Genomic DNA, 27,985 nt, shown 5'->3' with positions numbered 1-27,985 from the left:
ATTGTGCGAAAGGTGGCAATTCCACACACACACACACAAAATGATGCATTTTCAAAAAGTAAGTTAAGAGTGAAATGGTACTGAGGGAAATTCCCCGTCCTCCAAATAAATTGCGGCCTGGACGGCAGAAAAATGCGAATATCTCCATTCGGCCGACCAGTTCAGCACTCCCTGCGCCGGCCGGCCCAGCGCCACCGTTTCAATCCGAGCGGCTTTTCGAAAGGGGCGGGGCCTCCGGGGGGACGTAGCGAGCGCGGCGGCGCTTTCGGCACCTCCGGCTCCTCCCTGGTCACGTGGCGGGGAGGGGGGAGGTCCTGGACTAAGTGACAGCGGCGGGGTCGGGACGCCAGCCGTCTGTCCGGCAGTCTCTCGCTCGAGATGCTGCGGAACGGAGCTGCCGGAGGCGCCTCCTCTTTCAGCGCCACCGCCCGGCCTGTGCGCGTCTGGTGCGACGGATGGTGAGTGTCCCTTCCAGCGGAGAGATGGACCTTGTAGTTGGGATGCTAGCCTCGGCATTTCTATGGCAACCGCTGTCTAGGCGTCGAGGAGCTGCCGCGCCGAAACGGGTCCCCATGGCAACGCCCCTCGCGCTTCCGCTTCGGTTGAACGGCTTCTCTTCAGAGGTTTCTCAACGGCCCCGTCCGTGCCTGGCTCCTGTGCTGCTCTCGGCCAGGCTCATTTCCTTCCCGCTTAAGGGCTCGTTTATGCACACTGGGTTGTTGTTGTTGTTGTTGTTGTTGTTGTTGTTGTTGTTGTTGTTTTTGCTGCCAGGGTTCATCTGGGGCTACGGTAAAAGTTAGTGCGCCTAGATCAGGAGACTCCACCACCAGAGCTAAATTTACTTTAAAGCTATGATTGACGTGGGGGGAGGGAGGGGGAGGGGGACTGTGTGTGGTATAGGGTTGAATCACGCAAGTGTTTGGTGCAGCTCATTTGAAATTGCAATCTTTTGGCAAGCGCCACTTCAGCATTTTTGGTGGAGTCTTGTGGCACTCCTTCGTTTGGAGGGAGGAAGGGAGGGAAATGCTTGAGGTTTCTGTCTGCCAGATGTGCTCATTAAGGACAGAACCTGTAATGTGCCTGAGCATGTGTGCGCAAGCAGCAGACATTAATAAGCAGGCCATTTGCATCCATTGAGTTTTCAAGATGAGCTGACTTCAAGGCTGCCAATCCCATAGTCGAGCATTTGGCAGCAGTTCCAGTAGTACGGTAGGTTGGTAGCTGTGGTTAATATGTTCTTGTGGGATTTCTCTTTATCTTCTGACTGACTTGTTTGTGAAACAGTCAGCTTTTTAATAAACGAATTAACCCGTATGAAAGGACTGGGTGTACTCTTCCCTGTACTATGTCAAAAGGACTTTGGAGTTTAGATAGGCTTATAAACACGAGTTGCCCACAAAGACATACTTTGAGATGATTAAACATTCTGGGAAGCTACCGTGTTTAGTCACGAAACACTATTTGCTTTTATCTACTCATGATTTTTATCACTGGCGTAAATTAACTTTTATTGTCACCTGTCAAATTGGCCTAAATTGTATTTGTAAATGGGTAGGGATGGTATAATAATGGTAAACCATTGCAAGAAGTAATATTGCTCTCCCAGAATTTTGTAATAGCTTGTATTTCCTGTTCTTTCCTGTCAACATATATAAAGTCAACTGCATGACAGTTGGAATTCAACATTTTATAGAATTGCAGTTTCTGTGACTATCTTTCTAACATGAAGACTGTGAGCCAGTTTCAAAATTATTCTCTTTTAGTTCTGTTATCTTCCCAATCAATATTTAAAATTCTAAATCAATAGACAAAATCTTGGTTAGTCAAATACTGTTTGAATAGAATTATTTGCTTTTCTACAGCAATTGTTTAAACAAACTATTCGTTATAGTTTTCAGTTACTGGTCAAATTTGTAATCTGTTTTATGAGCAGATAATTTGGCAGTTTCACCAGTGTAGTGCCATATAAAGTGGTGTATAAGTTCCATTATACTGAAATGATAATTCAAATTGGAGAGTACCTCATGGAATTATTCTGTACTTTCCTATAGTTTAGTAGAGAAGTATTTTTTTGTACTAAAGGTAAAGGTTCCCCTCGCAAATATGTGCTAGTCGTTCCCAACTCTAGGGGGTGGTGCTCATCTCCCTTTCAAAGCCGAAAAGCCAGCGCTGTCCGAAGAGGTCTCCATGGTCATGTGGCTGGCATGACTAAATACCAAAGGCGCATGGAACACAGTTACCTTCCCACCAAAGGTGGTCCCTATTTTTCTACTTGCATTTTTTATATGCTTTCAAACTGCTAGGTTGGCAGAAGCTGGGACAAGTAACAGGAGCTTACCCGGTTATGTGGCACTAGGGATTCGAATTGCTGAACTGCCAACCTTTTGATCGACAAGCTCAGTGTCTTAGCCACTGAGCCACCATGTCCCTTTCTGAGCCACCGCATCCCTTTTTGTATTAAGTTTACCCAACCAATTTTATCTTCATAATCACATTGGATTTTAGAGCTGCTTCCACCAAAATTGTTATCTCTGAAAGTAATATTTTTATATTTTTATATATACTTACTATAAAAAAATCTAAGTAAAACAAATTTACTCCTATTCATTACTATCACTTTTTGTAGTTATGGTGATTTATGCAGGATTATTTCTTTGTAATAGTTTATAATACAATCCTAACAATGTAGACTTCTTGGCATCTTTATAAAACCCTTGGTGGAAAAGTATTTCAATGTTCCCTAACATGTTTACTTAGTAATGCCCTGATCTTGTTAGGCCTACTTTCATTCTGAATCAACCAAACAGCCATTCATTTCTTTCTAATCCTAGCTCAAAATCATCATATCTTATCCAAATTAGCATAATGGTGGCAATGCTACATACACTCAAGTTATTCTCAGGACTGTAAATTAGACTGGAAAATCAATTTTAAAAAAACATCCTAGTAAACAACTTCTGCATTGTTGTCATAAAAACAACATGAGTGTGTGCCAATAGTTGCTGGAAATCACTTAAGTTGAGGCACAGCAATATATTGCAGTTGGATTTGTGCAAATAATTACTATTGGAATGCCTGAAACAATAACTGATTAAAGATCAACAGCCATGGAATTTCTTAACAGCAGCAGCATGAAAATTTCCTGTTTTTTTTTTTAAGAAAAAAAAAGGAATAAGATAAACCATTCAGTATTTATTGCCTGAAAACATGATAAAGGAAATATTTAAAATTATAATCAGTCAAGAGTAGAGTGCCATTTGGGGGAAAAAAAGGTGATATATTGGATCTACTAACAAGTTGAAATCATAATGGTAAATCTAAGGATATTCAAACAGTTTACTCAGATTTCAATGAAGTATCCTATGGAGTTTCCACATGAAATGAAAATCTATAGCGAAGGGACCTTTTAGTTTTTTGTAAAATAAGTTAGAAAGGAAACAAACTAGTTGGGAGAATGTCACACAAGGAACAAAATGGAATCAAACAATAGGAAGTAATCAACAGCTTCATGATATCAGGAAGACGAAGGAAAATAAAATTGGCAACAAGATATCATAGAAAATGTATTTATTTATTATAAGCATGTGTGAGTGAATCTAACATCCTGTAATACTTGTCTTGGAGGATTTTTTAAATTGCAAATGCTACTAATATCAGCCATATCCCAGTTGACTTACAAAAGAAGGGGACACATGGATCTGGAACTGTTCCAGAAGTTGTCATGGAAACTGGATTTAGAGTCATATGACTCCTGGAAGATAACCCCTGGGAACGCTGGCACTAAGGCTCTTCTGAATTGTCATATGATAGGTGTGGGCCCCATTAGAAACTGCTTGGCATTTGCTAACATCTGGGCTACAGCCAAATTAAACCTGAAGGATTGAAGTTCTCCTCAAACTGTATTCTTATTTTATTAATATGTAATCCATGTTTCCACTTACACACTTTTGTTTTTAGCTTGGAAAAAATAATTTGTTATTTTAGCAAAATAAAATATCCTGTATTAATTTATTTAGGCACATTTAATTGTAGAATGCTTTCATTGTTTACTCTTTCTAGTCATTATCAATCAGAGAAGCTGTACTAAATAGAATAACAGAGTTGGAAGGGACCTTGGAGGACTTTTAGTCCAATCCCTCTCTTAGGCAGGAAACCCTACACCACTTCAGACAAATGGTTATCCAATCTCTTCTTAAAAACTTCCAGTGTTGGAGCATTTACAACTTCTGGAGGCAAGTTGTTCCACTGATTAATTGTTCTTACGGTCAGGAAATTTCTCCTTAGTTGCAGCTCTCCTTGATTAGTTTCCATCCATTGCTTCTTGTTCTACCCTCAGGTGCTTTAGAGAATAGATTGACTCCCTCTTCTTTGTGGCAGTCCCTGAGATATTGGAACACTGCTATCATGTCACCCCTAGTCCTTCTTTTCATCAAAGTAGACATACCCAATTCCTGCAACCATTCCTCATATGTTTTAGCCTCCAGTCCCCTAATCATCTTTGTTGCTTTTTTCAGCACTCTAGAGTCTCAACATCTTTGTTACATCTGGTGACCAAAACTGGATGCAGTATTCCAAGTGTGGCCTTACCAAGGCATTATAAAGTGGTATTAACATTTCACGTGATCTTGATTCTATCCCTTTGTTTATGCAGCCTAGAACTGTGTTGGCTTTTTTGGCAGCTGCAGCACACTGCTTGCTCATATTTAAGTGATTGTCCTCTAGGACTCCAAGATCCCTCTCACAGTTACTAGTATTGAGCAAGGTACCACATATACTGTACCTGTGCATTCTTTTTCTTGCCTAAATGTAGAACCTTACTTTTTTCATCAGTGAATTTCATTTTGTTAGATAGTGCCCAGTGTTCAAATCTGTCAAGATCCTTCTGTATCTTAAGCCTATCTTCTGGAGTATTGGCTTTCCTGCTAGCTTGATGTTGTCTGCATTTGATGAGTTCCCCATCTATCCCCTCGTCCAAAAAATTGATGAAGATGTTGAAGAGCACTAGGCCTAAAACAGACCCTTGGGGTACCCCACTGCATACTTCCCTCCATGTAGATGCAGTTCCATTGAGAACTAAACGTTGAGTGCGGTTGGTCAGCCAGTTACGAATCCATCTGGTGGTGATGCTGTCTATACACCTATGGCAATGTCATTTTTTCCCTTTAATATTGACCCAAATGCATTTTAAGATAATTTTTGTCATTGTTGTGCTCTATTTCTGTAGAAATGTAGTTATTTCTTATATAAAGTGCAATTCTACCTCCTCTTTTATTTGGTTTATTTCTTTTAAATAATTTAAATCCCTCTAGCTCTATGTTCCATTTGTGGGTTTCATCCCACCAAGTTTCCATAATGGCAACAATATCATATCCAATATTGAGAAATGACAAATGAGAAATGTAATTGTGGAAACTTAGATTTTATTTGAGCTGAATTTTAAGCTAACCAAAAAAATGTGCAAACCATCTAGTTTCTTTTATTAGGGAAATTTTAAAAACAACAGAAAAAAGGAAAGGGCTTATAAATGTGACAGGATTCAAGATGCATTTTCACCAGTCAAGCTTAAATGGAATTTGGGAGTAATAGACTATGGATATGTACTTTGGATTCTATCTGAAGCAACTCTTTTTAAAGCTATACTAGCAATCTCCCAAAAATTGTTAGGATAAGAAATATGTCATCAGTTTTACTTTCTCAGTTTTGAAAATACCCAGTCGAATTTCCATCTTTAGCTAAGACACTCACATCCATTGGTAGGTGGAAAATAGAAGGGAGGCAAAAACTGGGCAATATTTATATTTAAAAAGCTTATTAAGAGGCAATAGCCAAATCAAGGTAGAATTGTCAGTGTTATGAACATACCATTACAAGGAATGAGTCCAATGTGTATTGAGTTTAAAAAGTTCTTAAAGAAATACATTTAAGATATTAAGTATTTTGTGAACACCTTAGAACAGGAGTGTCAAACTCATGTCATCACGGCGTCATCACGTTACGTATTGTGACTTTTTCCCCCTTCACTAAACCGGGCGTGGGTGTGGCCAGCACGTGATGCATCTGGCCTGTGGGCCGCAAGTTTGACAGCCCTGCCTTAGAAGGATTTTTTTTCTTCATTTTCTTTTCTCAGAATTTCTGATAGCTGAGAAATTGATAGGATTTAAATATTTTTTTCCATTTAAATGGCCGTTTCCCATTCACTCTATGCTTTCTTTACTCATCTCCATTTTTCTCTGAATAAGGAGACTGAATACACCCCCCCTCTAATGCCTCTAATCCTTCAATATTATTGATACAGCAGAGATAATGAGAACTTCTGCATTTACCACAATTTTAATTTTTCTTTCAGATCAGAAAACTATTTTCAAATTCTAAGTATATTTGGACTTTTTACCTATGGCTCTTTGGAAATACTGTAAAAGTATATCTAAATTTATTGATAATATACATACTTTCCATTCATTAGAAATCTAGACTGTAATATTATTATTATAGATGCTATAGATGCCTGAAGTCAAAATTTGAAGTGCAGAGGAATGAAAATAACAGAAAAACCAGTAACAATGGATAAACATCTAGTAACATAATCGAAAATAAATTTACAATTTGCTGCTTGTGAGTAGTCATGTGAAGTAAGGGGAGAAAAGGAAGGGAGTGGCGAAAGAGCTTCACCATTGCAATGCAAGCTCCACCCTTTTTGTATGTGCTTCTTGACACTGTAAAAAAGGGGCAGATGCTGAAAGCTAATAATTCTGTAGACACCACTAAAAAGCAATATTGATGGTACAGTGAGTAAATTCTTTGTTTTTGAGGACTGTTATGTTCTATGAATACTAATGGTGGAATCTTGTGAAAACAAGCATTAACATGCCTTTACAGAAGTTCCATTGTTACTTTTAGTTTTGTTTGTTTCTTTGTAGCTATGATATGGTGCATTATGGACATTCCAATCAGTTGCGACAAGCTCGTGCAATGGGAGATTACCTGATTGTGGGTGTCCACACAGATGGTAAGGAAACTGTATTACTATTTTCCTTTTTAGAAGTCTGATGCCTTTCTAAAATTGTGATTTGTTTGTTTGTTTATCCCGCCTTTATTATTTTTATAAATAACTCAAGGCAGTGGACTCACACTATACTCCTTCTTCCTCCTATTTTCCCCACAATAACAACCTTTTGATGTGACTTGGGCTGAGAGAGGGCCTAGCCCAAAGTTATCCAGGCAGCTTTCATGACTAAGGTGGGACTAGATCTCACAGGTGCTCTACACTTTAGGCCTAATTGGCTCTTATATTCATTTCAGGTAGTTTGGTCTAGTGATTAAGACACTAGGCATAGAAACCAGGTGGGTGACTTTGAGTCAGTCACTCTCTTTTATCCCATGATATGAAGCTTAGGCAACAAGCTGGTTGGTCATATCGCAGTTAATGGATCAATATTCAGTTCATCAAAAGGAAAAAAAAAACCAGACCATGCACTTGTGAGAAAATCTAGGAAGAAAAAATAAATTCTTTCGACCAACATATATATTAATCTAACCTGATATTGTCGCCTGTGATCTACAAGACTCCATCCCTTCCAGGGATTTATTTAGATCTTGACCTATATTGAATTAAGAATTCAAGTGGCATGGTCAAACTTCAACTGGAGATAGGTTGATGGTGTAAAACCTGCAATCTCCACAAAATCTTGGGTACTTCCCCAAAGATCTCTCCAAAATTTTGAGATGAATTATATTTTTAACATGGTGGAAAGAAAAAATATTAAATACACCAAGACTAATCATAACAACTAGTTCAGTTCAATTACTATTATTATTATTATTATTATTATTATTATTATTATTATTATTATTATTATTTTATGTTTTTTATTTTTTTGTCCACTTTTCAGAAATTAGTCAAGATAGGTCAGTCAAAGATCATGTGCAATCCTTGGTCTGCCAAAGTTGCTCTTTCATGTTCTTAATATTTGTTTTCTTTATTTTTTATTAGATTTTATAAAGACATTACAACTGATAGCATGTGATAACAAACTTACATATAACATAGTGTAACACCATTATAGGAAATCATTCATAAATAAAAGGAAAAGACTAATGAACTATTAGAGGAAATATTACTGGAGGAAAAAAGGAAACTGAAAAAAAGCAAAAGAAGAAATATATAGAAGAAATCAAAAGTTAAAAGCAGAGTAAAAAGGAGTCCAAAATTTTTAGTTTCTGCTTCTTTTATACTCAAGAGTCTTAATCATGTGTTGATATAAATCATTAAAATTTAAAATTAAATATAGACCACATGGTATCATCTGGTCTGATCTTGTCTCTGCTGAAACAAAATTAATTCAAGGGCTGAGTTTGACATATTTCCCTGAAACAACATTTAGAATTTGGTACAGAAACGTCTTTCCAGAAGAATATAGTCATTACCTTTGTAGCATTCTAGACAAATTTATCCAAACGTCTTCATAAATTGTTAAATTCCAGTTTTTCAGAATATATTTTAACTCGTTGACATTTTTTAACATTAATTTCCTGCCTAGAACTTGGTTCAGCATAGTATTATTATTTAACCAATTACAGGTAGTTTCTGACTTACAACCATTTATTTAGTGGCCGTTTGAAGTTACAATGGCACTGAAAAAAATGACATAAGACCATTTTTCATACTTAGATCGTTGTAGCATCCCCATGATCGCATGATCAGATTTCGGATGCTTGGCAACTGGCATATATTTATGACAGTTGCACTGTCCAGGATTCATGTGAACACCATTTGTAACTTTCCCAACAAGCAAAATTAATGGGGGAAGCAGGATTCACTTAACAGTGCTGTGATTTACTTAACAACTGCAGTGATTCACTTAACTGTGGCAAAAAGTGTTGTAAAATGCAGCAAAACTCACTTAACTTCCTTGCTTAGCAATGGGCATTATGGTTTTAAGTTGAGGACTACCTATAGTGGACATGAACACAATGTATGCATTAAAATTCTTCCAAAGGTATTGCATCTCCAGCATAAAATGGACAAAAGCCAAGCTATTTTAACAACTTTTAGGGAGTCCTATGAGCCTGACAAATTATTTTTGCTGAATTAAATTGGTTTTTAAATTGTGTATAACATATTAAAACTATTATAACTCTCTGCCATATTTCTTCTTTATTATTCAAATTTATTTTTATTAACATTTGCTAATAATACATTGTTGATTAAATCTCTGTAAATGCTTTTTTCCCAATATATATTGAAATGTTAGAGTCTGCTGAGGCATCAGGATCAAACAATGAAAACAAAAGTTTTTGTGAACACAGCTGCTCCTCACTTAACAACTACCTGTTCAATGACCATTCAGATTTGTGATGGCCTTGAATGAGTAGTACTTATGACTGATCCTTGGAGCTTTGACTAGTGCAGTGTCCCTGTAGTCACATGATTGAGGTCTGGTGCTTGGCACCTGGCTCAAAATTACGATATTGCAGTATCCCAGTCTCATGGTTGCCATCTACAATCTTCCTTGCCAGCTTCTGATAAGCAAAATCAATGGGGAAACAGCAGTAACTTGCAGAAGGTGATCACATTACATCCTCACTTAATGACCTGTAGTGATTCACTTCATTATGGCAACTGAGAATGCTGGAATTGCCATCACTAAGCAGTGTTGTCATGTGACATCATGCTTTCCTGCATCATTTAATGGTAATACGAGTCCCAATTGCCATTGTTAACCAAGATCTACCGGCATTGCTATTTGGCTGTATTAGATAAATTACGGTACATTCCTTTTGTAATTTGTCATGTTCTCATCATATGCTAAATTAAATTAGATTAAATTAGATTAAATTAATTAAATTAAATTAAATTAAATCCTTTTATAAAACTTTAAGGGTTTTGAAATTGTCTACTTAGTAATCTCGTTGTTAGCCTAAGTTCTCCCTCCCCACCCAAAATCTTTCAGAATTTTTAAATAGGCATAATCCCACAATGTTAGTTTTTTATGAGAGTTGAAATCAAACTTTTTCTTTCTAGCAGAACCCACCTTATGACCTGAAAAAAATAAAATGAATAGCAAACTCATATAATACAATAACTAGAATAGAAATGTAGCAGGACCATATAATAGCTTTCATGTTCAGTCCATTCTTTTCATCCCACTATTTTACTGAAGTGTGCCCAGTTATATTCTTTAAAATCAGGTAGGAAAGGGGGAAAATTGTCTAGAGCTTTTTTTTTTAAAGGGCTTCATAAACTCCCAACTAAAACATGACAAGGACACAGAGAACATTTAAAAATGGGGGTAAAGGGAGAGATATGTTTTCCCTACCTTAAATGTATTTAAACCAACATACTCAATAATGCTCCAAACCAATTCCTATTATAGGAGATGGCTGGATTCATATATCTTGCTAAGCTATTAATTTTAACTATTGTTTATTGAGTTGATGGGGTTCACACTTTGCACTAACTTTGAAGCAGGAATAGTCATCCTGTTTGGACCCAAGAGCCATACTTTCATTTTCATTTTTCTTTTCAGCTGCTGAGGGTCATACATGGACCATGATACTGACATGGTGACACCATCAGAGGGTTAGGGTTAGTAATTTTCAATCCTTTTTCTTTTTAAACATTTTTGACAGTTTGGATTTTTTAAGTGAAATTGATATGTTAAAACTATTTTCCAATGTGGAAAATTACATTGCTGATTGTCTTTAATGTGCCACCAAATTTTAGTGGCATGACATTTGAGGTATTCTGTGAATCTGCAAAAGATTGCCATCAACTATACTTTTCAAATTGTGGAGCATTGTAGAGCATACCCAATACACTGAACCAAATCAAATCAAACTACATTTCATCTTAGAAGAACATGGTTACACATTGGATTGATTTTAGTTTAGCGTGATTCATCTTTCTTGGAATTATTTAGTTTAATGCCCTAAGAACCTTAGTTCTTAGTAATCCTCTAATCTGAGTTCATTCTTAATATTGTTAAACTTAAAATAATAGACCCTGTAGAAACAGATGCTGGAGGTCTTAGCACTTTTTCTCCTGAAGCTATATGGGTCTTCTTCACATCCCGGCCCTATGTTAGTTTTCAGGCGGAAACTTGGTAATTCACAGTGCCACAGCCTACTTTCTAGAGTCACCTCACTAGCATTCACCCCCTCATCTCAGTGCATGAGAGATATATGGCTCTGACAACATGTGCTCTCTTTCTAGTGAGTGAAACATGAAAAAAAAATTAAATGCAAAAAATTGAATAATTTTAATATTGCACGTCCTTGCCATGTAGCTCAAAAATATGTAAACAAGATAATTCATCCCTTGCTCTCTCACCCTTAGGAGATAGACCAATCTTATAAGATATAAACAAAATCAAACTTTATTAAAGAAAGAAAATATATGTTATAATATCTATAAGCTATTCAATTTTAAATGTCCCCAAGTGCCAGAGTTTAATAATGAATGAGATCAGTTATAAAGCTATTCAAATTATGGAAAAATAGTCTTATTAAAAAGAACATTTACGTAAGAATTGTAATACTCCCAGCAGACCACAGGATTTACTAGTTTGCTACAAATAAGCATTTTACCACAATTACAAGTATGTTGCTGGAAGCTTCAAATTAATCATTAACGATCAGAAAGATTCTAAAATTATTATCTCATGCACAAACTGAGGATATGCATAAAAGCTGAAGTACAAATAATTAACAAACTTGTATAAAATAAAATTAAAAACCAGGACACTTTAACACATAACGGAAAGATTAAAAAATGCAACATTCCTAGCTAAATACTTTTACCTGTGTTTTTTGCAGTAATCTTTTCCTGAAACAAATATGCATATACATATACATACACATATACATGCAGGAAAAAAGATATAAAGAAACATATAAAAATGGCTTCCAATCTTTTCCACACCAGCTATAAGTACAATTATATATTAACTTCTCTCTAAAGTTACATCATAACTCTCTTCTTTCTATAATCTATCCTGTCTAATCATCAAAGCCTAAAAAATAAGGGTTTTTTTTCTTTTTCTTTTGGCAAAAAGTCCATAAGGGATTTAGATATTGTATTTTCTCTAATCAAACAAGTCAACTTATCCCTTTCAGCAAGTTCTATCATCTTTCAAACTTTGTGCATACAATAATCTCACTGCAAAACAGTGCTCCTTGGCTCTTTTTTAACTATTTATCCATCAGTCCCCAAAGGAAAAGTTCAGTCTTTTGAAATCCTTTGAATCATTGTATATACGTATTTGAGCCCAAGGCTTTCTAGCTTTTTTACACATCCATCAAGCATGATCAAAAAAATTGTTCACATTTCCAACATAAATTTGAAGAATATTTATACATTCTGGATCATTTTTCTGGTGCCATATACCAACACTACATCATTTAATAAAATTTCTAAAATTGTAACACAAATTTCAGTCATTTAAACCACATATTTTCACATTGTTAGATCTGTATATTATTAACCAAAATTGAAGCCTACTTTATCCTAAATTCTTTGACTTTCTTCTATTGCAAATTTTATTAAAAGTTTATACATTTCAGCAATTGCTAAATGAAGATATTCATCATTTATATACAATTTCATTTCAAATTCTGCCTTATATTGTTCACTGCAATTAATTATTATAAGTATTTTAAATCTTTCTGATAAATATAAATAAGAAAACCATTAACAACTATGTCCCTCCGTCATTAGTTGTTCTCTTTATTTTATTTTATATTCCTCTTGAATTGAATACCTTGCTCCCTGAGTACTTCAACATATTAATTCTGAGGCTGCTGCAGAGTTAAACAAAATCGCAGCTTCCCAATTCTTGGTCTATAGCTGTTTTCCCTCCTCCAGTTCTTCTTTTGTGTTTTAAAAGAATTCAGAATTTCTATCCTCAGAATATAGGGAAAGGCTGGGATATTTCTGCATCTGGGTGTCAGAAAATCATGACTCCTCAATGAAATATGGTTTAACAGTCTGGCATATACATTGGTATTCACAATGTGTTTGGAAGATTTTGTATTTTTGGATGGTAATGCTAATAGTAAGCTATGTTATTTTGTCCAGAATAATCAATATTTAAGTTCTGTACTTGGAATATTCATATTCATTGTCAAGAAAATTGATACTGTACCCTACTCAAGCTTCTTTCTGAATGAGCAATATACAGTGGTTAAACAAGCATAAATATATATGTCCCTCATAAAATAGTATTTTTTATAAAAATTAAATTATTATAAACAATTGGCAATTGTCTAATCAGGAGAAGAACAATCCTGCTTCAAAGTCTTCACCATCTTGTAGTACTGTACAGCAAAGATTGCTTCCTGGGGCAAGCTAATTGAAGCTCACTATTGAATTTTTAAAGGCTATCCAGATTTTTAAAATCTTTTTCCTTCTGTAGGAGTTTTTGGGAAATTAACAGTGGCATGGAATGTATACATAGGCCTGATAATCACCTCTTTTTCTCTCCCTTTTTATACTAAATCATAGGTGAAATATCCAAACATAAAGGCCCCCCTGTCTTTACTCAAGAAGAAAGATACAAAATGGTGAAGGCCATCAAGTGGGTAGATGAGATTGTTCAGGGAGCTCCTTATGTCACAATACTGGAAACTCTGGATAAATACAACTGTGACTTCTGTGTACATGGGGGTGAGTACCGAAGTTTGATGTACCCACTTATCTCTTTTTCTCTCACTACATACCTACCTAGCTACTAGAAGTCTGCTTTACAGGTAAAAACAAATGGTACATTTATTTTGCAATCTTTGTTAATATACATTATCTTCATTTTTTGTGCAACTGGTATAACGTAATAAAGCTATACAAGTATGGGTTGATAATAGTACAACGTGTCTTGCTTTTGAGAACAGAAATATAATGGAGATCAACACTGCTTGCAATTCTCCAAGTCAGGTTGTGCAGCCTGAGCCTTCCTACAGCATTGCTGGATTGTAGTGATTATCTTCAAGACTGAGAAAGATAACTAGCGAAAATCTTTCTTCACTGTTAAACAGCTTGCATACTTGTTTACTATAATTAAAATGCATATTATAGGAATTTGCTGATTAGACTACCTAAGCAGCTCCTCCAATTTATCAGCAGTGTTTTTTTAATAGATGACATCACACTTACTGCAGATGGCAAGGATACTTATGAGGAAGTGAAGAAAGCTGGGAGATATAGGTAAACCCCTATTTATGTTGTTCTGCTCAAAAATCCTGAAATGCTCTGTTAATTTTTTTCCATTGTATCCATAGCTTGCTTCTCCTCTATAAGTTTTGAATGTTATATTAGATTAATATTATATTGATCTGATTTTGTCCATAGCTCTTATTCAGCTATGAATAAGTGAAGATTGCAAATCCTTTAATCCAAAAGCCATGGAATTTATTAGTAACCTAACAGAAAGGATTGAGGAGGGAAACATGGGAAATAGTAGGTTACTGTTTAGTGTTCTGTATCATTAACAATTACGAAGGTTATTTTCTTGTTAAAAACTCAAAACATTTTTAAAAAAATAAGGAAAAAAATGAGTTTGCCAAGATACTCTCAGGCAAACAAAAAGATTTAGAAGGAAGGACTTTGCTAACATTGTGAATAGTGGATAGTAAAATTCCCATTTTATCTTGTCTTGTTGCAGGGAATGTAAACGCACCCAGGGAGTGTCCACTACAGATCTGGTTGGCCGGATGTTGCTTATGACCAAGGCCCATCACAGCAACATTGTAAGTGAAAAATGGCTTAGCGAGTTCCAAGATGCTCCAATTCCTTCAATACTCTGAACCACTGATGTAGGGATGCTTTTTGGATCAGAGAGCTTTTGAGTTTCTCAGATGAATCTTGGGGAAGTTTGTAAGCTGTCTGATTATTCTTTGACATGATTCCAGAATTATTGCTGTTTGATACAGGCAGCAGACACCAAAACAAAGTAAAAGTGTTATGTTTAGGGAAGTGCTATTTGAAGTGGATACGATACGAGTCAGATGTGCTGCCAAGAAGGAAAGGAAATAACTTACCATTGAAATGTTATTATGTGGATCATCAATTAAGGGTGGGATTTGGAAAGAGGAGGTCAGGTTGCCTTACTTGGCAAATGGGTCAAGATTTAATTTAGGTCAATGGCATTTATATATACATGGAATAGTGCTTAAATTATGACAGTTTACTAAATGGGCAATTGGGCTAAGAATATATTTAGTCTGTTTGTCTCTGGGGCTGAAGTTGGAAGACCATACTGTGCTTTTGAACTGTTGCTGAGTTAGTTTCTAAAAGTATGTAAAGTATCTGTCCTTTACACAGCCAGGCATTTCATACTATGAGGTCAATACATTTCACCTCATTAAAGCAGGGAGGCAACATAATTCACTCTGTGTCTCTTCTGGCTTCATTCCACAGTTCCAGTAGCCCTAAGAGGGCTTGGAATGGTGTAAATAAAAGTAACATGGCGGTTTTGCTTTCCTTTAGGCAGGGGAACAAAGTACACATTGTCTTGTAAAGCTCAAGGTGTGGTTAGAACAAAGCATGCTTTTAAAGTTTTGCATAACTGTACCTTTTTCAGTTGAGAGATTTTCTTTACATGGGTGTAAAATGTTTAATGAGAACTGGTTTAGTGTAGAACCTGGGTGTCTTAAATTCTAATCCTAAAATACAGAAGCCAGCTGAGTATCTTATCTCTCAGCACTCAGAAAGAAGGCAGTGGCAACCCACTTCTAAAAATGCTGCCAAGAAAACTTCATGGAGTTGTCCATGTAGTCAGCAGGAATCAGCACTAATCTCAAGGGGTGTAAAAGTGAGCAAAGTTGAGGAAAGGCAGGCCTGCTATACCTAATTTAGAGTTCCATATGTTCTTTTCACTTGATGGATGGGCCACTGATATGTCTTTACCGTTAATATGTTTCTTTTCTATTTTAGGCTGAAGAAACAGATTATCGGAAGCATGCAGATAACCTAGGAAAGGTAAGACTTGGCACCAGAGGCACATCACAAATGTGATCTTTTCATCGCCTTCTCCATCTCTCCTCCTCTTCGATGAAGTCATTCTGAGTTGTAGAAGCAGTCCCAAAGAATGCCACCTGGTGGAGCTAATCTTCCTTTCCACTTTGAACAGTTTCTAGCACTAACTATGCATATATTAAATACATAAGTCAGAACAAAAGAAGACAGAGGGTATATATGGGTATGTAAAATCTTCTAAAATGTAGACTATAAAATAATAAATATTAAATAAAAATAACAAAACAAGTCCTTTTGCATAATATTTCCACCAATGGGCATAATTCTAACTCTATGGAATCCTCTGCCTTCCTACTCCTTTTACTGAATAACTTTATTGTCATGCTTCAAGAGGGTAATCATGGTATAGAAGTAGAGAGGTTAGCAACCTACTGTTAGCTTCCACTTTTTATATCTTCTATAGGGTTAAAGTATCAATGCAGCAATATATATTGAATTTTTTATGTAAAAAATAAATGCTATTGCCACAATGATACCGTGCTACTGTAGTTCAGTTTGAATTTCAAATTATATGAATGCATTGTTTCAATTGAAAAACATAAAAATGGGCAATGGAATTTGAAATACAAATAGAAATATAGGAAAAACTCATTTTGAATATATTTAATTTGATGATAAAGAAGTTATTATGACTTCAGTTTTATCTTAATCTATTATTATTATTATTATTATTATTATTATTATTATTATTATTATTATTTAATTTGATTTATATGCCGCCCTTCTCTGGAGACTCAGGGTGGCTTACAATGCGTTAAGCAATAGCCTTCATACTTTTGTATATTTATACAAAGTCAGCTTATTGCCCCCACAAACTGGGTCCTCAATTTACCTACCTTAGAAAGGATGGAAGGCTGAGTCAACCTTGAGCCTGGGGAGATTCGAACTTGCAGTAATTGCAGGCAGCTGACAGGCTATTAGTCTGCTGCGCCACCAGGTTTGCTGTGAAGAGTTTTTAAATTCCTTTAATTGGTGTCAATTCTTTGTGATTATGACCTTTAAATTTATATATATACTTAGACTGGTCTGTTAACTTTTTGTAGCAATTACTGTATCAGTGTTGGTTAATATATAAGTAGATTTATTAGAATTATTTTTTAACCTACTATTTAATTCAAATTGCATTCCTTATATTCAAAGAGTACTAACTCCAAAAGCTGCAAAAATATTGAAGATGTTCTTTTTTTCTCCAGTGCCCTAAAGGTCACAGTCCCTGGACTGGAGTTTCTCAGTTCCTGCAAACATCTCAGAAGATCATCCAATTTGCATCTGGCAAGGAGCCTCAACCTGGAGATACCATAATCTATGTGGCAGGCGCCTTTGATCTTTTTCGTATCCTAGATTTGTTTTCTTTGGGGAAGAATGGAATTAAGAGTTTCTTGCAGCAAATTAGGAAGTCCTGATACCTGTTTTTGGAACTGCCTATACTTCATATCTTAACCAGTTCTTCAGGTTGTTTTGACTTAGAAATGCTAAATCAAGTTCTTCCAGTTAGGAACTTAGGCGAACGTAGCTTTATCTAACAGTAAAGTATACTTTTAGCTGAGAATTCTTAGTGATTTTTCCAAACTTCAAAAGAATTATAACACAGGCATGTTCACTATCTCTGTAAAAACCTTGTATGATAAGGGATTTTATTTTAATCTAGGAAAGTAATGTGAATAAAGTGACACATATACTGTAGCCTACTTCAAGAAAATGGAATGCTGCTTTTTTCAAGATGTATTATGCCCTCCAGTGGGAAAACTCATCCCAAATAATACCCTCTTAAACAGAATTTGCCACATCTATCCTGCCCACCACCCACCCACCCCAGAATAAATCTGGCTCTCTGTCTCTATTTTGTAATAGTTACTTTACTCAGCTACTATTTTGTGCCTTACCCCTCAATCTTTAGAGAATGCTGGATGAATGTCAATTAATTTTAGGTATAAACATAGCTTTAAAAAAACCCAGGATGCAGATGCTAAAGGTTGCAGTATAACAAGCACTAGCCAATAGTTCCTGCAATCAATTCCAGAATTTTTTCTGAGCATGAGCCTTGTCTAGTTATTGTAAGTCTTGTAATCTACAACTATTGTGAGCTACTAAGAAAAGAAATAGAGGGCTTGTGAAAAGGAAAAAACTTATCTATGTCTCATTAGCTTCATTTAATGCCCAAGGTTTGCTTTCTTAATGTATACATTAGATGTGGGTCATGTGGATTTTCTGGAGAGAGCACACCAAATAGCAAAGCGTCCTTATATCATTGTTGGGCTGCACTTTGACCAAGTGAGTATCAATTCTGTATGGCTTGGTTGGATGACTACTTACTCATTTTCACTTACTGGGGAGATGAATGTAGTATCTGATGCTAATTGCTATAATTTAATTACAGGAAGTGAATCTCTATAAGGGCAAGAACTATCCCATAATGAATGTGCATGAACGAACTCTCAGTGTTTTGGCCTGTAGAGTGAGTATTTGGCTGGAATCATTCTCTTCTAATTGGGACATAAAGTGAAAGTAAAGCAAATATAGCTAACCATCCTGAAGTGAAACAGGTCTGCCTTGGTTGATGATCTAGTGACCCAAGAATATTGTCTTAAATTCAGGGGTGAAATCTAAAAATTTTTGCTACCGGTTCTGTGGACGTGGCTTAATTAGTGGGTGGGGCTTAGTGGTAAGGTGACTGGGAGGGCGTGGCTTGTTGGTCAGGTGGGCGTGCCCTTTGCCCTTTTTTAACCTACAAAACACAACACAACACAACTGGCTCACCCACAATGTAAAAGCAGCTGTGCTAGACCCAAAATGGCCCCTGCAACAAGCAGGAACCTCACACAGCCACAAAAAACCCAAAAAACCCAAAAAACCAACTTTTACACTTTACACACACAAAATTCCACATACAACTTTGTGAGATTTTGTGTTATTGTGTAGTTAGAGTGAAACACTACAGAAACACACTAAATCTCAGAAAGCTGCATAAATATTATTTTAATTTATTTTTATTTTTATATAAAAGCAGCTAAATTTAAAACTTCCTAAACTTTAAATGGCTAGGTCTAAAAAAAGAACAACTAAAAAAACCCAATTAACTACTTTTATAAAGCTCCCAAGGGGGGAAAAAACTTACTCAATAGAACAGGGGTCTCCAACCTTGGCAACTTTAAGACTTGTAGACTTCAACTCCCAGAATTCCTCATCCAGCTTTGCTTTGCTGGCTGAGGAATTCTGGGAGTTGAAGTCCACAAGTCCCTGCCTGCTTGATTGCAGGCAGGGAGATTCAGTTGCTTGCTGATGCAATCGATTGCAGGGATTACAGCAAGGCGTTGCGACCAGCAGCTAAAGTAAGCAAGCTGGGGGGGGGAAGGGGAGGGATTTTTGCTATCGATTAGCAGGCAGAGATAGTTTTTTTTTTTTTTTTTTCTTTTACATGGCTCTGGCAATCCAAGCTGAGTTGCCTGATTAGCAGGCAACTCAGCTGGGATCGTCAGAGCTTGGCTGGTCAGAGCCATTTAAAAGAAAAAAAAGGCTCTGATGATCGTGCGGCTCAGCTGGGCATGGGGGGCGGGGGCAGGGATTTTTGCTACCAGTTCTCTGAACTGCCTGCCGCCATCGCTACCTACTCGCCTGAGCCGGTCTGAACCGGGAGCATTTCACCCCTGCTTAAATTCCATGGAATAACTGTAGAGCAGGGGTGTCAAACTCAATTTCATTGACGGCCACATCACGGTTGTGTTTGACCTCGGGGGGGGGAGCAGCTGGAGTGGGCGTGGCTAGGGTGGGCGTGGCCAGCTTGATGTCACTCATGTCTGCCAGAGAAAATGGGCTCCCAGGCTCTGTTTTTGGCTGCAACTGCCTCCTGCAACTGTCTGTCATTGAAAATGGAACCCGGGAGGGCTGTGCCCCACCCGAGTTCCATTTTCGCTGGCAGAAGCACTGCAAGCCAGTCCTTCGTTGTTTCCAGGGCAGCCCCGTGGGCCAGATCTAAGCACGCCACGGGCCCCTGCTGTAGAGTAAAAACAAATACATTTTTAAAAACTGAATGTTTCTCAAGAAAAGAAAGCACAGATTGTCCTAGATTTATAACAGTTCATTTAGTGATCATTCAAATTACAATGGTATTGAAAAAAAGTGACTTATGACCGTTTTTCAGATTTATGACCTTAGTAGTATTCCCATGATCATGTGATCAAAATTCAGGTGCTTGGTAACTGACTCACACTTATGACCATTGCTGTGTCTTGTTAGCACCATTTGCAACCTTTTGACAAGCAAAATAAATGGAAAGCCAAATTCACTTAACAATCATATTACTAACTTACCAACAGTGGCGATACATTTTACAATTGTGGCAAGTAAAGTAATAAAATGGGGCAAACTCACTTAACAAATGTCTTACTTAGCAACAGAAATTTTGGGCTCAATTGTGGTCTACCCGTATGTTCTTTAAACTTTTCCAAATTCATAAATTTTTAAAAAACAAATAATGAAATAATGATATGATGGGGTTCATGATATTTAAGTACCTAATATTTAAGAAAGGCTAATGGGGAATAGAATGGTGCATTTACAAGTGCATTTACCTGCGACCATAACTGAGCCCAAAATTTTTATTGCTAAGTGAGACAGTTGTTAAGTGAATTTTGCCCCATTTTACAACCATTCTTGACACAGTTGTTAAGTGAATCACTACAGTTGTTAAGTTAGTAACACTCCTGTTAAGTGAATCTGGCTTCCTCGTTAACTTCACTTGTCGCAAAAGGTGATCAAATGACCCTCGGACATTGCAACCATCATAAATATGAGTCAGTTGCCAAGCGTCTGAATTTTGATCACATGACCTTGGGGATGCTGTAACAGTCGTGTGAAAAATTGGTCCTAGGTCACTTTTTTCACTGCTGTTGTAACTTTGAACGGTTACTAAATGCACTGTTCCAAGTTGAGGACTGCCAGTATCTTTGTCAGGAGCTTCCTAAGCATTTTTTAAAAAAAATTATCCTACCTTTTTTTCATATGCAGCTCAACTTTTCCTATTTTCTCCACAACAACAGCCTTGTGGGATGAGCTGAATGACCATGACTAGCCCAAATATAGCCAGCTGGTTTTTCATGCAGAACTCAGAGTCTTCTAGTTTTCTTAAAACCTATATTTTATCATTGGGGTTTTCCTGAGTTCCCTGAGAACTCGTTTGTTTGTTTATTAGACCTTTATATTACTTTATAAATAACTCAAAGCAGTAAATATATCTAAAACATCCTCCTCCTCCTATTTTCTCCACTACAACAACCTTATGAGGGGGGTTGGGCTAGGATAGAGTGACTGGCCCCAAAGTTGCTGAGTCGATTTTTCATGCCTAAGGCAGGACTACAGTTTCTAGGCCAACTCCTTAACCACTATACCAAAATGGCTCGCTCTAGACATTTTATAAAAGAGAGACTATTTTTCTCTGGTGGAACTTGTAGAACAGGAGTCCCCAACCCCCAGTCTGTGACCCAGCCCATTGGGAATCAGACCATGCAAACGGTGTGAAGCTGCATTTGTGCAAGCAGCTCACTTGCATAAAACCATTCCCTCTTCCTTCCACCACCAGCAGTCCACAGAGCTGGAAAGGTCAGGGACCCCTGTTTTAGAAGACACAGATTTCAATTATTACTTCTCTGAACTATAGCCCTATTAGCACATGCCACAAAAATAAGTCTCATTATCTAATGGAATCTTTCAATGCTCCATTTGTCTCCTAAAATCTTACTTTTCAAAATTCACTAATTAAAGCAATAATTAATAGATGTGTGGACCGTGTAGTTATGGCTGGCTTTTTTTCTTTTCCTTGTCTTTAGTATGTTTCTGAAGTAGTGATTGGAGCTCCCTATTCAGTCACTGCCGATCTGCTCGATCATTTCAAGGTGAGGATGTTTGACTTTCTTTCTTTCTTTCTTTCTTTCTTTCTTTCTTTCTTTCTTTCTTTCTTTCTTTCTTTCTTTTTTCTTTTTCTTTTTCTTTTTCTTTTTCTTTTTCTTTTTTTCTTTCTCTTTCTTTCTTTGTCTGTCACTCTGTCTCAGTCTATATATTACTAAAATTCTTAGGTCTGATTGATGAAAAACTTTCAAATTGGGCAAAATGATGCATCATGGGGCAACAATTTTTGAATCAACATACCTTAAATGGGCATACAGAATGCATCTGGGAACCATGACTTCCATGAAACTTAGCAAAGTTATGACAGTTTCAGTGCTGCTGCAGTCAACAGCAATCACACGATTGCCATTTCCCGAACTCCCTACCAGCCTCCTGCTAGGAAAGTCAATGAGGCAGGAGGTTGGAAATCACTCCTATTCTCACAATTTTTGCCCACCCATAGTCATTCTGTTTCTCTGTTTAGGTGAGGAAATATCTCTGAAACAATGACCCAAATGGTCATGGGTTGTGTAGAGTACAGGTAATCTTCAATTTACGAACACAATTGAGCCCATAATTTTGGTCATAAGTCATTGTAATAATAAGTCACCACATGATTGGATTTGATTTTATAATAGTCATTAAAAGTTATTAAAGAGAGGTGATTGTTAAGCAAATCATGTGATCATAAATCCAAATCCAACTTATCCAGTGGGTAATTTTTGCTGGAAAATGGTAAAAAAGCTACAAAATATAATCATGTAACCATGGAAGTGGTGGAGCAGCCATAAATTTGAGGATGGGTCATAAATAACTTTTTTCAAGTCTATCACAACTTCAAGCTATATACACACAGACTTATACACAAAGTTTTAGACATATAGATCATAATGTTCTTAATGGTGGAAATAGAATTTCAGGTGCTGTTAAGCAGAATGGGGAAATAATCTATTTCTTTCAATCTTTGAACATTGATAATTTGGACATAGCTTGAAGTGGATATGAGGTGAGGCGACAACATCAGGGAGACAGTTGGGAAGTTATACACTTTAGAGCATTTGCCAATATATAGTGGCTTCAGAAAGGGACATATTGCCTATATCATATAGGTGAGCTATGCCTGCTATATTGTGCCAGCCTCCAGACAAAGAAAGACTAAAGAAGATGATCATAGTTTTTCCTTTTGTATAGGTGGATCTTGTGTGCCATGGGATGACTGAGGTGGTACCTGACAAGGATGGATCAGATCCATATGAGGTAAGAACGATGGAAACCTATTTTTTCCCTTATTTGAGCCTCAGTTTCACAATATATGACAGGGAAATAAATTTATTTCGGCATTTTTAAACCACTCTGTGGCGAGAAGAACAGTAAGAATATATCTTATAGTCTATTTGAGCTATCAACTTTGTGGCCAATTGTGAATTGTCTCATTGCTATGCTAAACTGCAGAGTTCCTTCCTTTCTCCAATTCTAATTGTTTTATTGACTTTTTCTTTCTGCACTGCCATATATGCATCCGTGGAACTTTTTCAGCCTAATTGATAAGAATTAATGCTGTCTTCCTGAGAATGGCTGAAAAGCAGGGGTGGCACCAAAAACACTGAGATTATATTTGGCTTTTAAACATCCTTGATTTGGATGGGGTTTTCTAGAATCATATCTTATCACTGTTCCTGAAAATTGATGGTATAATTTCCTCCATGTTGAGATAGCACATCATGTCCTATAAAGTATTTAAAGTAGTTGATGAAAGAAAAAAGAAGAAGAAAAGACACACAGACCCCAAATCCAAGAGAGTCCTCCTAAACCCACCAATGTATAACATTGCTCTGTCAGTTGTAGTCCCATGTTAAATGGGACCCCTGGCCATCACTTCTGCTGCAAGAGTTTTTGTTTTCATTTCTCATTCATTCATTCATCAATTCATTCTATTCTCTGTATCTACAGGAACCTAAGAAACGTGGTATTTTCCGGCTGGTAGACAGTGGCAACAATCTCACCACTGATCTGATAGTGAAAAGAATAATTAAGAACAGGTTAGCTGCTTGTAATTTTGTGTGTAGTATAATAGGATTTTGATTCTGCTGCTATAAACTCTTCATTGGACCTATCTTTTTATGACCCAACACTAAGCCTTACCCACAAAATAATAATTTACAGAAGGAAGAACCTACACAGAATTATTCTGTTTTGTTTGGGAATATATTTTGATTTCGCAGTACTGAGAGCTAGAGTGAAAGTTATTATATTTTTCTAGTTTTGATTTCATTCAGGTGGGATTGGGACATCTTGAAACAGTTACCTAAAAGTATTAAAGTATATTAAAGTAATCCTTATACAGTAGAAGATCATGTAGCCACCTTTGAATAGTTTTCTACTAAATTTGGTAGCTTAATTTTCAGGGCTGCAGAAATGTATTTTGGAGGTCATGTGCAGTCCACAAATCGTGAATTACCCACTTCAATGCATAGTTATACAACTGTGGTTCTGAAGATATATTTTTTACAATATCATGTGAATACTCAAACTTTTTCCTATAGTTTCAGGTCTACATTAATATGTAGGTCACAGAATGCCAGGGCTGCCTATAGTAGCATTGAGTTATATTCTGATTTCCTTAAAAATAATCAATATTGCAACTAGAATACCTTTCACAAACTAGGAAGAAGACATGATAAATTCTTAATTGCTCAGTATTTGGATTTAAACAGGAAATTATGCTTTGGATTAGCTTGGGCACTATCTTTGTATTGATCATTGTTTCTTAAAGAGCCATACTTTTCCTGAGGCCACTGTATGACCCAGGACCTTCGGGGATCTGAAGCACCCTTTCCTGCTTTCTGAACACCATACATCTGATTTGTAGAAGAAAATTCTTAGAAACAGCTCAGAGCAAACATAAGAACATCAGAGTTGCCCAGCAATTTGAACAAGTGCAATGAAATTAAATCTCTATACAATTATGGATCTCTTGGTTGTTGTAGGCTGGAGTTTGAAGCTCGGAATCAGAAGAAAGAAGCCAAGGAGCTGGCTGTATTGGAGGTCATGAAAAGAAGGGAGGAAGCAGCCCAACAGAAGATAGGTTTAAGGAACCAAGAAAGTTAGCATGGGGAAGAGTGCTGGAGAATCCTCTTCTTCTGGACCAGCAAACTTTCCTGGAGAATAGGACACTGCTGAATTAGGCCTGTGGTCACAGTTTTCCTGGCTTAAGTAAATCAGTTGTCCATAGAGAAGAGCCAGGTGGATGCTGCTGTCTAGTTAATTGAGAAGCAATGTTTTTCCAATAACCAGTTTAAATTCTGATGAAAATTAGCAAACTTCTAAGGGTTTTATCTACTGGCATTCTTGAAACTAGGGAATTCTCTCAAATCATCTTCTGAAATTTAAACATCTCACAATATCTCTTTAATTTGTGCCTGCCAGAGATAATTTTCAAATATATCAAATCATCCGTTCTGGATTCAGAGTCCTTTGTAAACAGCAATGGTTGCTAAATGCCATTAGAGGTTGTTCCTTTTCCAGGAAACAAGATGCAGCCAAACTTACCACTATATTTCCCAGCTAAGCATACCTGGAAAGAAAGAACTGTAATTGTATACACTGCCTTACATCTGGTGCATTCAGAATCTTTCCCCATTGTAATTGTGGAAGGAGTTCAGTGGACTTCTCTAATTTCAGATAATGCTTTCCTTACTTTGTGTACAGATAAGTCTGTTAAGGTCCATAGCTAAGCGGGAGAGCTGCAGTACTAATTGCTACCATAGCACAAAAATACAGTGAAATCGTTAGAAAACTCACTGTGGCCAAAGTTACTTTTCAGAAGATCCATACTGACCACAAATTACATCCTGGAAAAGCATATTGTCCCTTGTTTATAAATGCTTTGTACTGTACTGCTAACTTTGGATGATTTGGCGATGAAGCTTACTGCCTAAAGTTTCTTTCTCACACATGATGGGGAACACAGGAGGGCCACATATGAGGATGGGCTTCATTCTCACCCAAACAGGCTCTTTTCAATCTTGATCTTGTATATTTTCAGCCATTGATATTAATAAAATCTTAATAACTAGCATCTATAGTTGAAGTCTGAAATTAAAGCTAAAAGGACTGAAAGAAAAACAGTTGAAACTTAACCAACCAAAGGTTTATGGACTAAGCAAGTCAGTGCTTGAGGAATTTCTTTCATTTGCAGTGTAAAATACTTCAATATAGTGATTAGAAAACACATGATCGTTTATCCCCATACTACCTTTACATACATTCTCTAGAGCACTAGATGACCCCTCCATACAATGTTAGCTGTTAACTGACACAGTAAAATATATATGTCAAAGTACAGAATATTTAGCATATAAAGTGAAGACAGGAGTTTCCAAGGGCAACCTTTTATTATATTAATAATGATTATTCAAAAATAGCTAGAATTTGTTCTACTGTGGGAACGGCACAAGATAAACTTTATATCTACAGTTGCTGTGAACTACATGGAATGAGGTATCAAACTTATCCCCAAAACATTTTTTCTTTTACTGAAATGTAGCTTGAGGGACTACATTTGATCACAACAGGAACAGAGATATAATTCTTTTTAACTATTTCTCCATTCCCTTACATTTGAGGGGAAACTCAAATGTAAATTCTTTTGATTGGACAATTTCTGCAATTATCCTTGAGTTTATTTGCAAGTTTCCCAAGATAACCTCTAACTGCTATGAAAACATCTTTAATTAAAGGTCTTATTTTTCTTGTGCTGGACACTATGTATCAATAGAATTTCATAGCTGACATTTTGAAGGAGAGAGGATGCAGAACTTCCTATACTAAATTATCCCAAAAATCTAGAACTCCAGTAAAAGCAATAAAAGAAGTCATAAAATGACAATAAGTTTGTATTCTGTTTTATGCATAGGAACATATAGAGGCAAATAATTAGTATAATTTAAATAGAAATACAATACATTTCCCTTTAGTAAGAAAAAAAATTGACAAGAGATTTTGGAGCTTGTTTAGTCTGTTCTCCAGATAACTATTAATAGATAACTTCAAAACCCCTATTCTTTTGATTCTTTATCATGTCAGCTAGCAGTTCTTCAGTTTGACATGCTTTTAAATGGATTTTTTTCCTTTGTGAAATAAAACATGTGTCAATCTATTTAATATCAGACTCTTGCTGTCCATCTGTACAAGAGGATTGACCCAGTCCAGGCTCCTGTTCTCCTTTCCTGGACCAATATCCTACCCATTGGCTGCTTTCATTAGACCAGCCATATCCAACCTGTGGGCCACATTCAGCCATGGACAGTAAGTTATGGTCCCACAAGATTGTAATTTTAAAAATAGGAAAAATTAAGGAAGTTTGTTATTTACATACATTAATTACATTATACATTTTATATATGTTCCAAGACAATTCCTGTACACTCAGTATGGCCCAGACATGCCAAAATGTTGGACCCTTCTTTCCCTTTAAATTAACAAAATAGCTTGTCTGCCCAGAAACTTCTATCCTTCTGAATCCTGTTTGATTTTAATCTTGAGCTTGTTACCATTTTTGAATTAATTTTTCTGAAATATGAGACTCCTTTAGGCTTTTACCACAGTGAGAATTTTTGAAAGGATTTGTCATTAAATGCAAATAGTGCAATACAAAAATGTTAAATCTACCTCAGGCTGCATATTTCCATAGGAAGAGGTTGCCCCTGGCAGCCAGTTGTTTGAAATTGTTATTAAAAATGTCAGACTTATTTAATTTCTGTCTTCCCGGGTGGTCAGAGTCAGAGTCTGAATCTGGAATTTCAGTTTACCTCAATCAGAGGCAATGAGCAATGACTGGCAGAGCTAGAGTTACTCACAATACCTTATTGCTGTTTTATAGCCCAAAATCTTTTGCATTTTACATTTCCTTGCTCTCTAAGTGCCAGGAGTCCCTTCTTTTTATGTTGATGTTTGTTGATAGGTTGTTTCTGCCTTGGGGAATGAGAGCGTAGGGTAATAAATTATGGGAATGCTTTGTGAATTTCAAATGTCAAAGCTGTTTACTGCTTCCCGGCTCAATAAACTTTTGGAACTTGG

General features: G+C 36.6%; 1 protein-coding gene across 3 annotated transcripts; it reads left to right on the top strand.

Annotated features, from left to right (window-relative positions):
* The first annotated feature begins 302 nt into the window (after window positions 1–302).
* On the top strand, window positions 303–27,985 carry PCYT2 (phosphate cytidylyltransferase 2, ethanolamine). Of its 3 annotated transcripts, none has more exons than XM_034412891.2 (13): window positions 303–458; window positions 6,918–7,006; window positions 13,502–13,663; window positions 14,131–14,197; window positions 14,655–14,739; window positions 15,926–15,970; window positions 17,221–17,359; window positions 18,216–18,298; window positions 18,405–18,482; window positions 21,850–21,915; window positions 23,099–23,164; window positions 23,858–23,946; window positions 24,895–27,985. In XM_034412891.2, the coding sequence occupies exons 1-13, from the start codon at window positions 379–381 to the stop codon at window positions 25,013–25,015; spliced, it is 1,170 nt and encodes a 389-aa protein (XP_034268782.2). In that variant the 5' UTR covers window positions 303–378; the 3' UTR covers window positions 25,016–27,985. The 3 variants fall into 3 exon arrangements, with proteins under 3 accessions (XP_034268782.2, XP_034268783.2, XP_034268784.2); XM_034412892.3 differs by lacking the exon at window positions 303–458 and adding an exon at window positions 596–1,209; XM_034412893.2 differs by lacking the exon at window positions 303–458 and adding an exon at window positions 10,527–10,585 and having other exon boundaries at window positions 6,927–7,006.

The sequence above is a fragment of the Pantherophis guttatus genome, chromosome 2 (genome assembly GCF_059756535.1).
Source record: "Pantherophis guttatus breed Tessera chromosome 2, ASM5975653v1, whole genome shotgun sequence".
Lineage (NCBI taxonomy): Eukaryota > Metazoa > Chordata > Lepidosauria > Squamata > Colubridae > Pantherophis > Pantherophis guttatus.
Note: the sequence above shows the minus strand (reverse complement) of the source record. Positions and strands in the feature narration are given on the sequence as shown.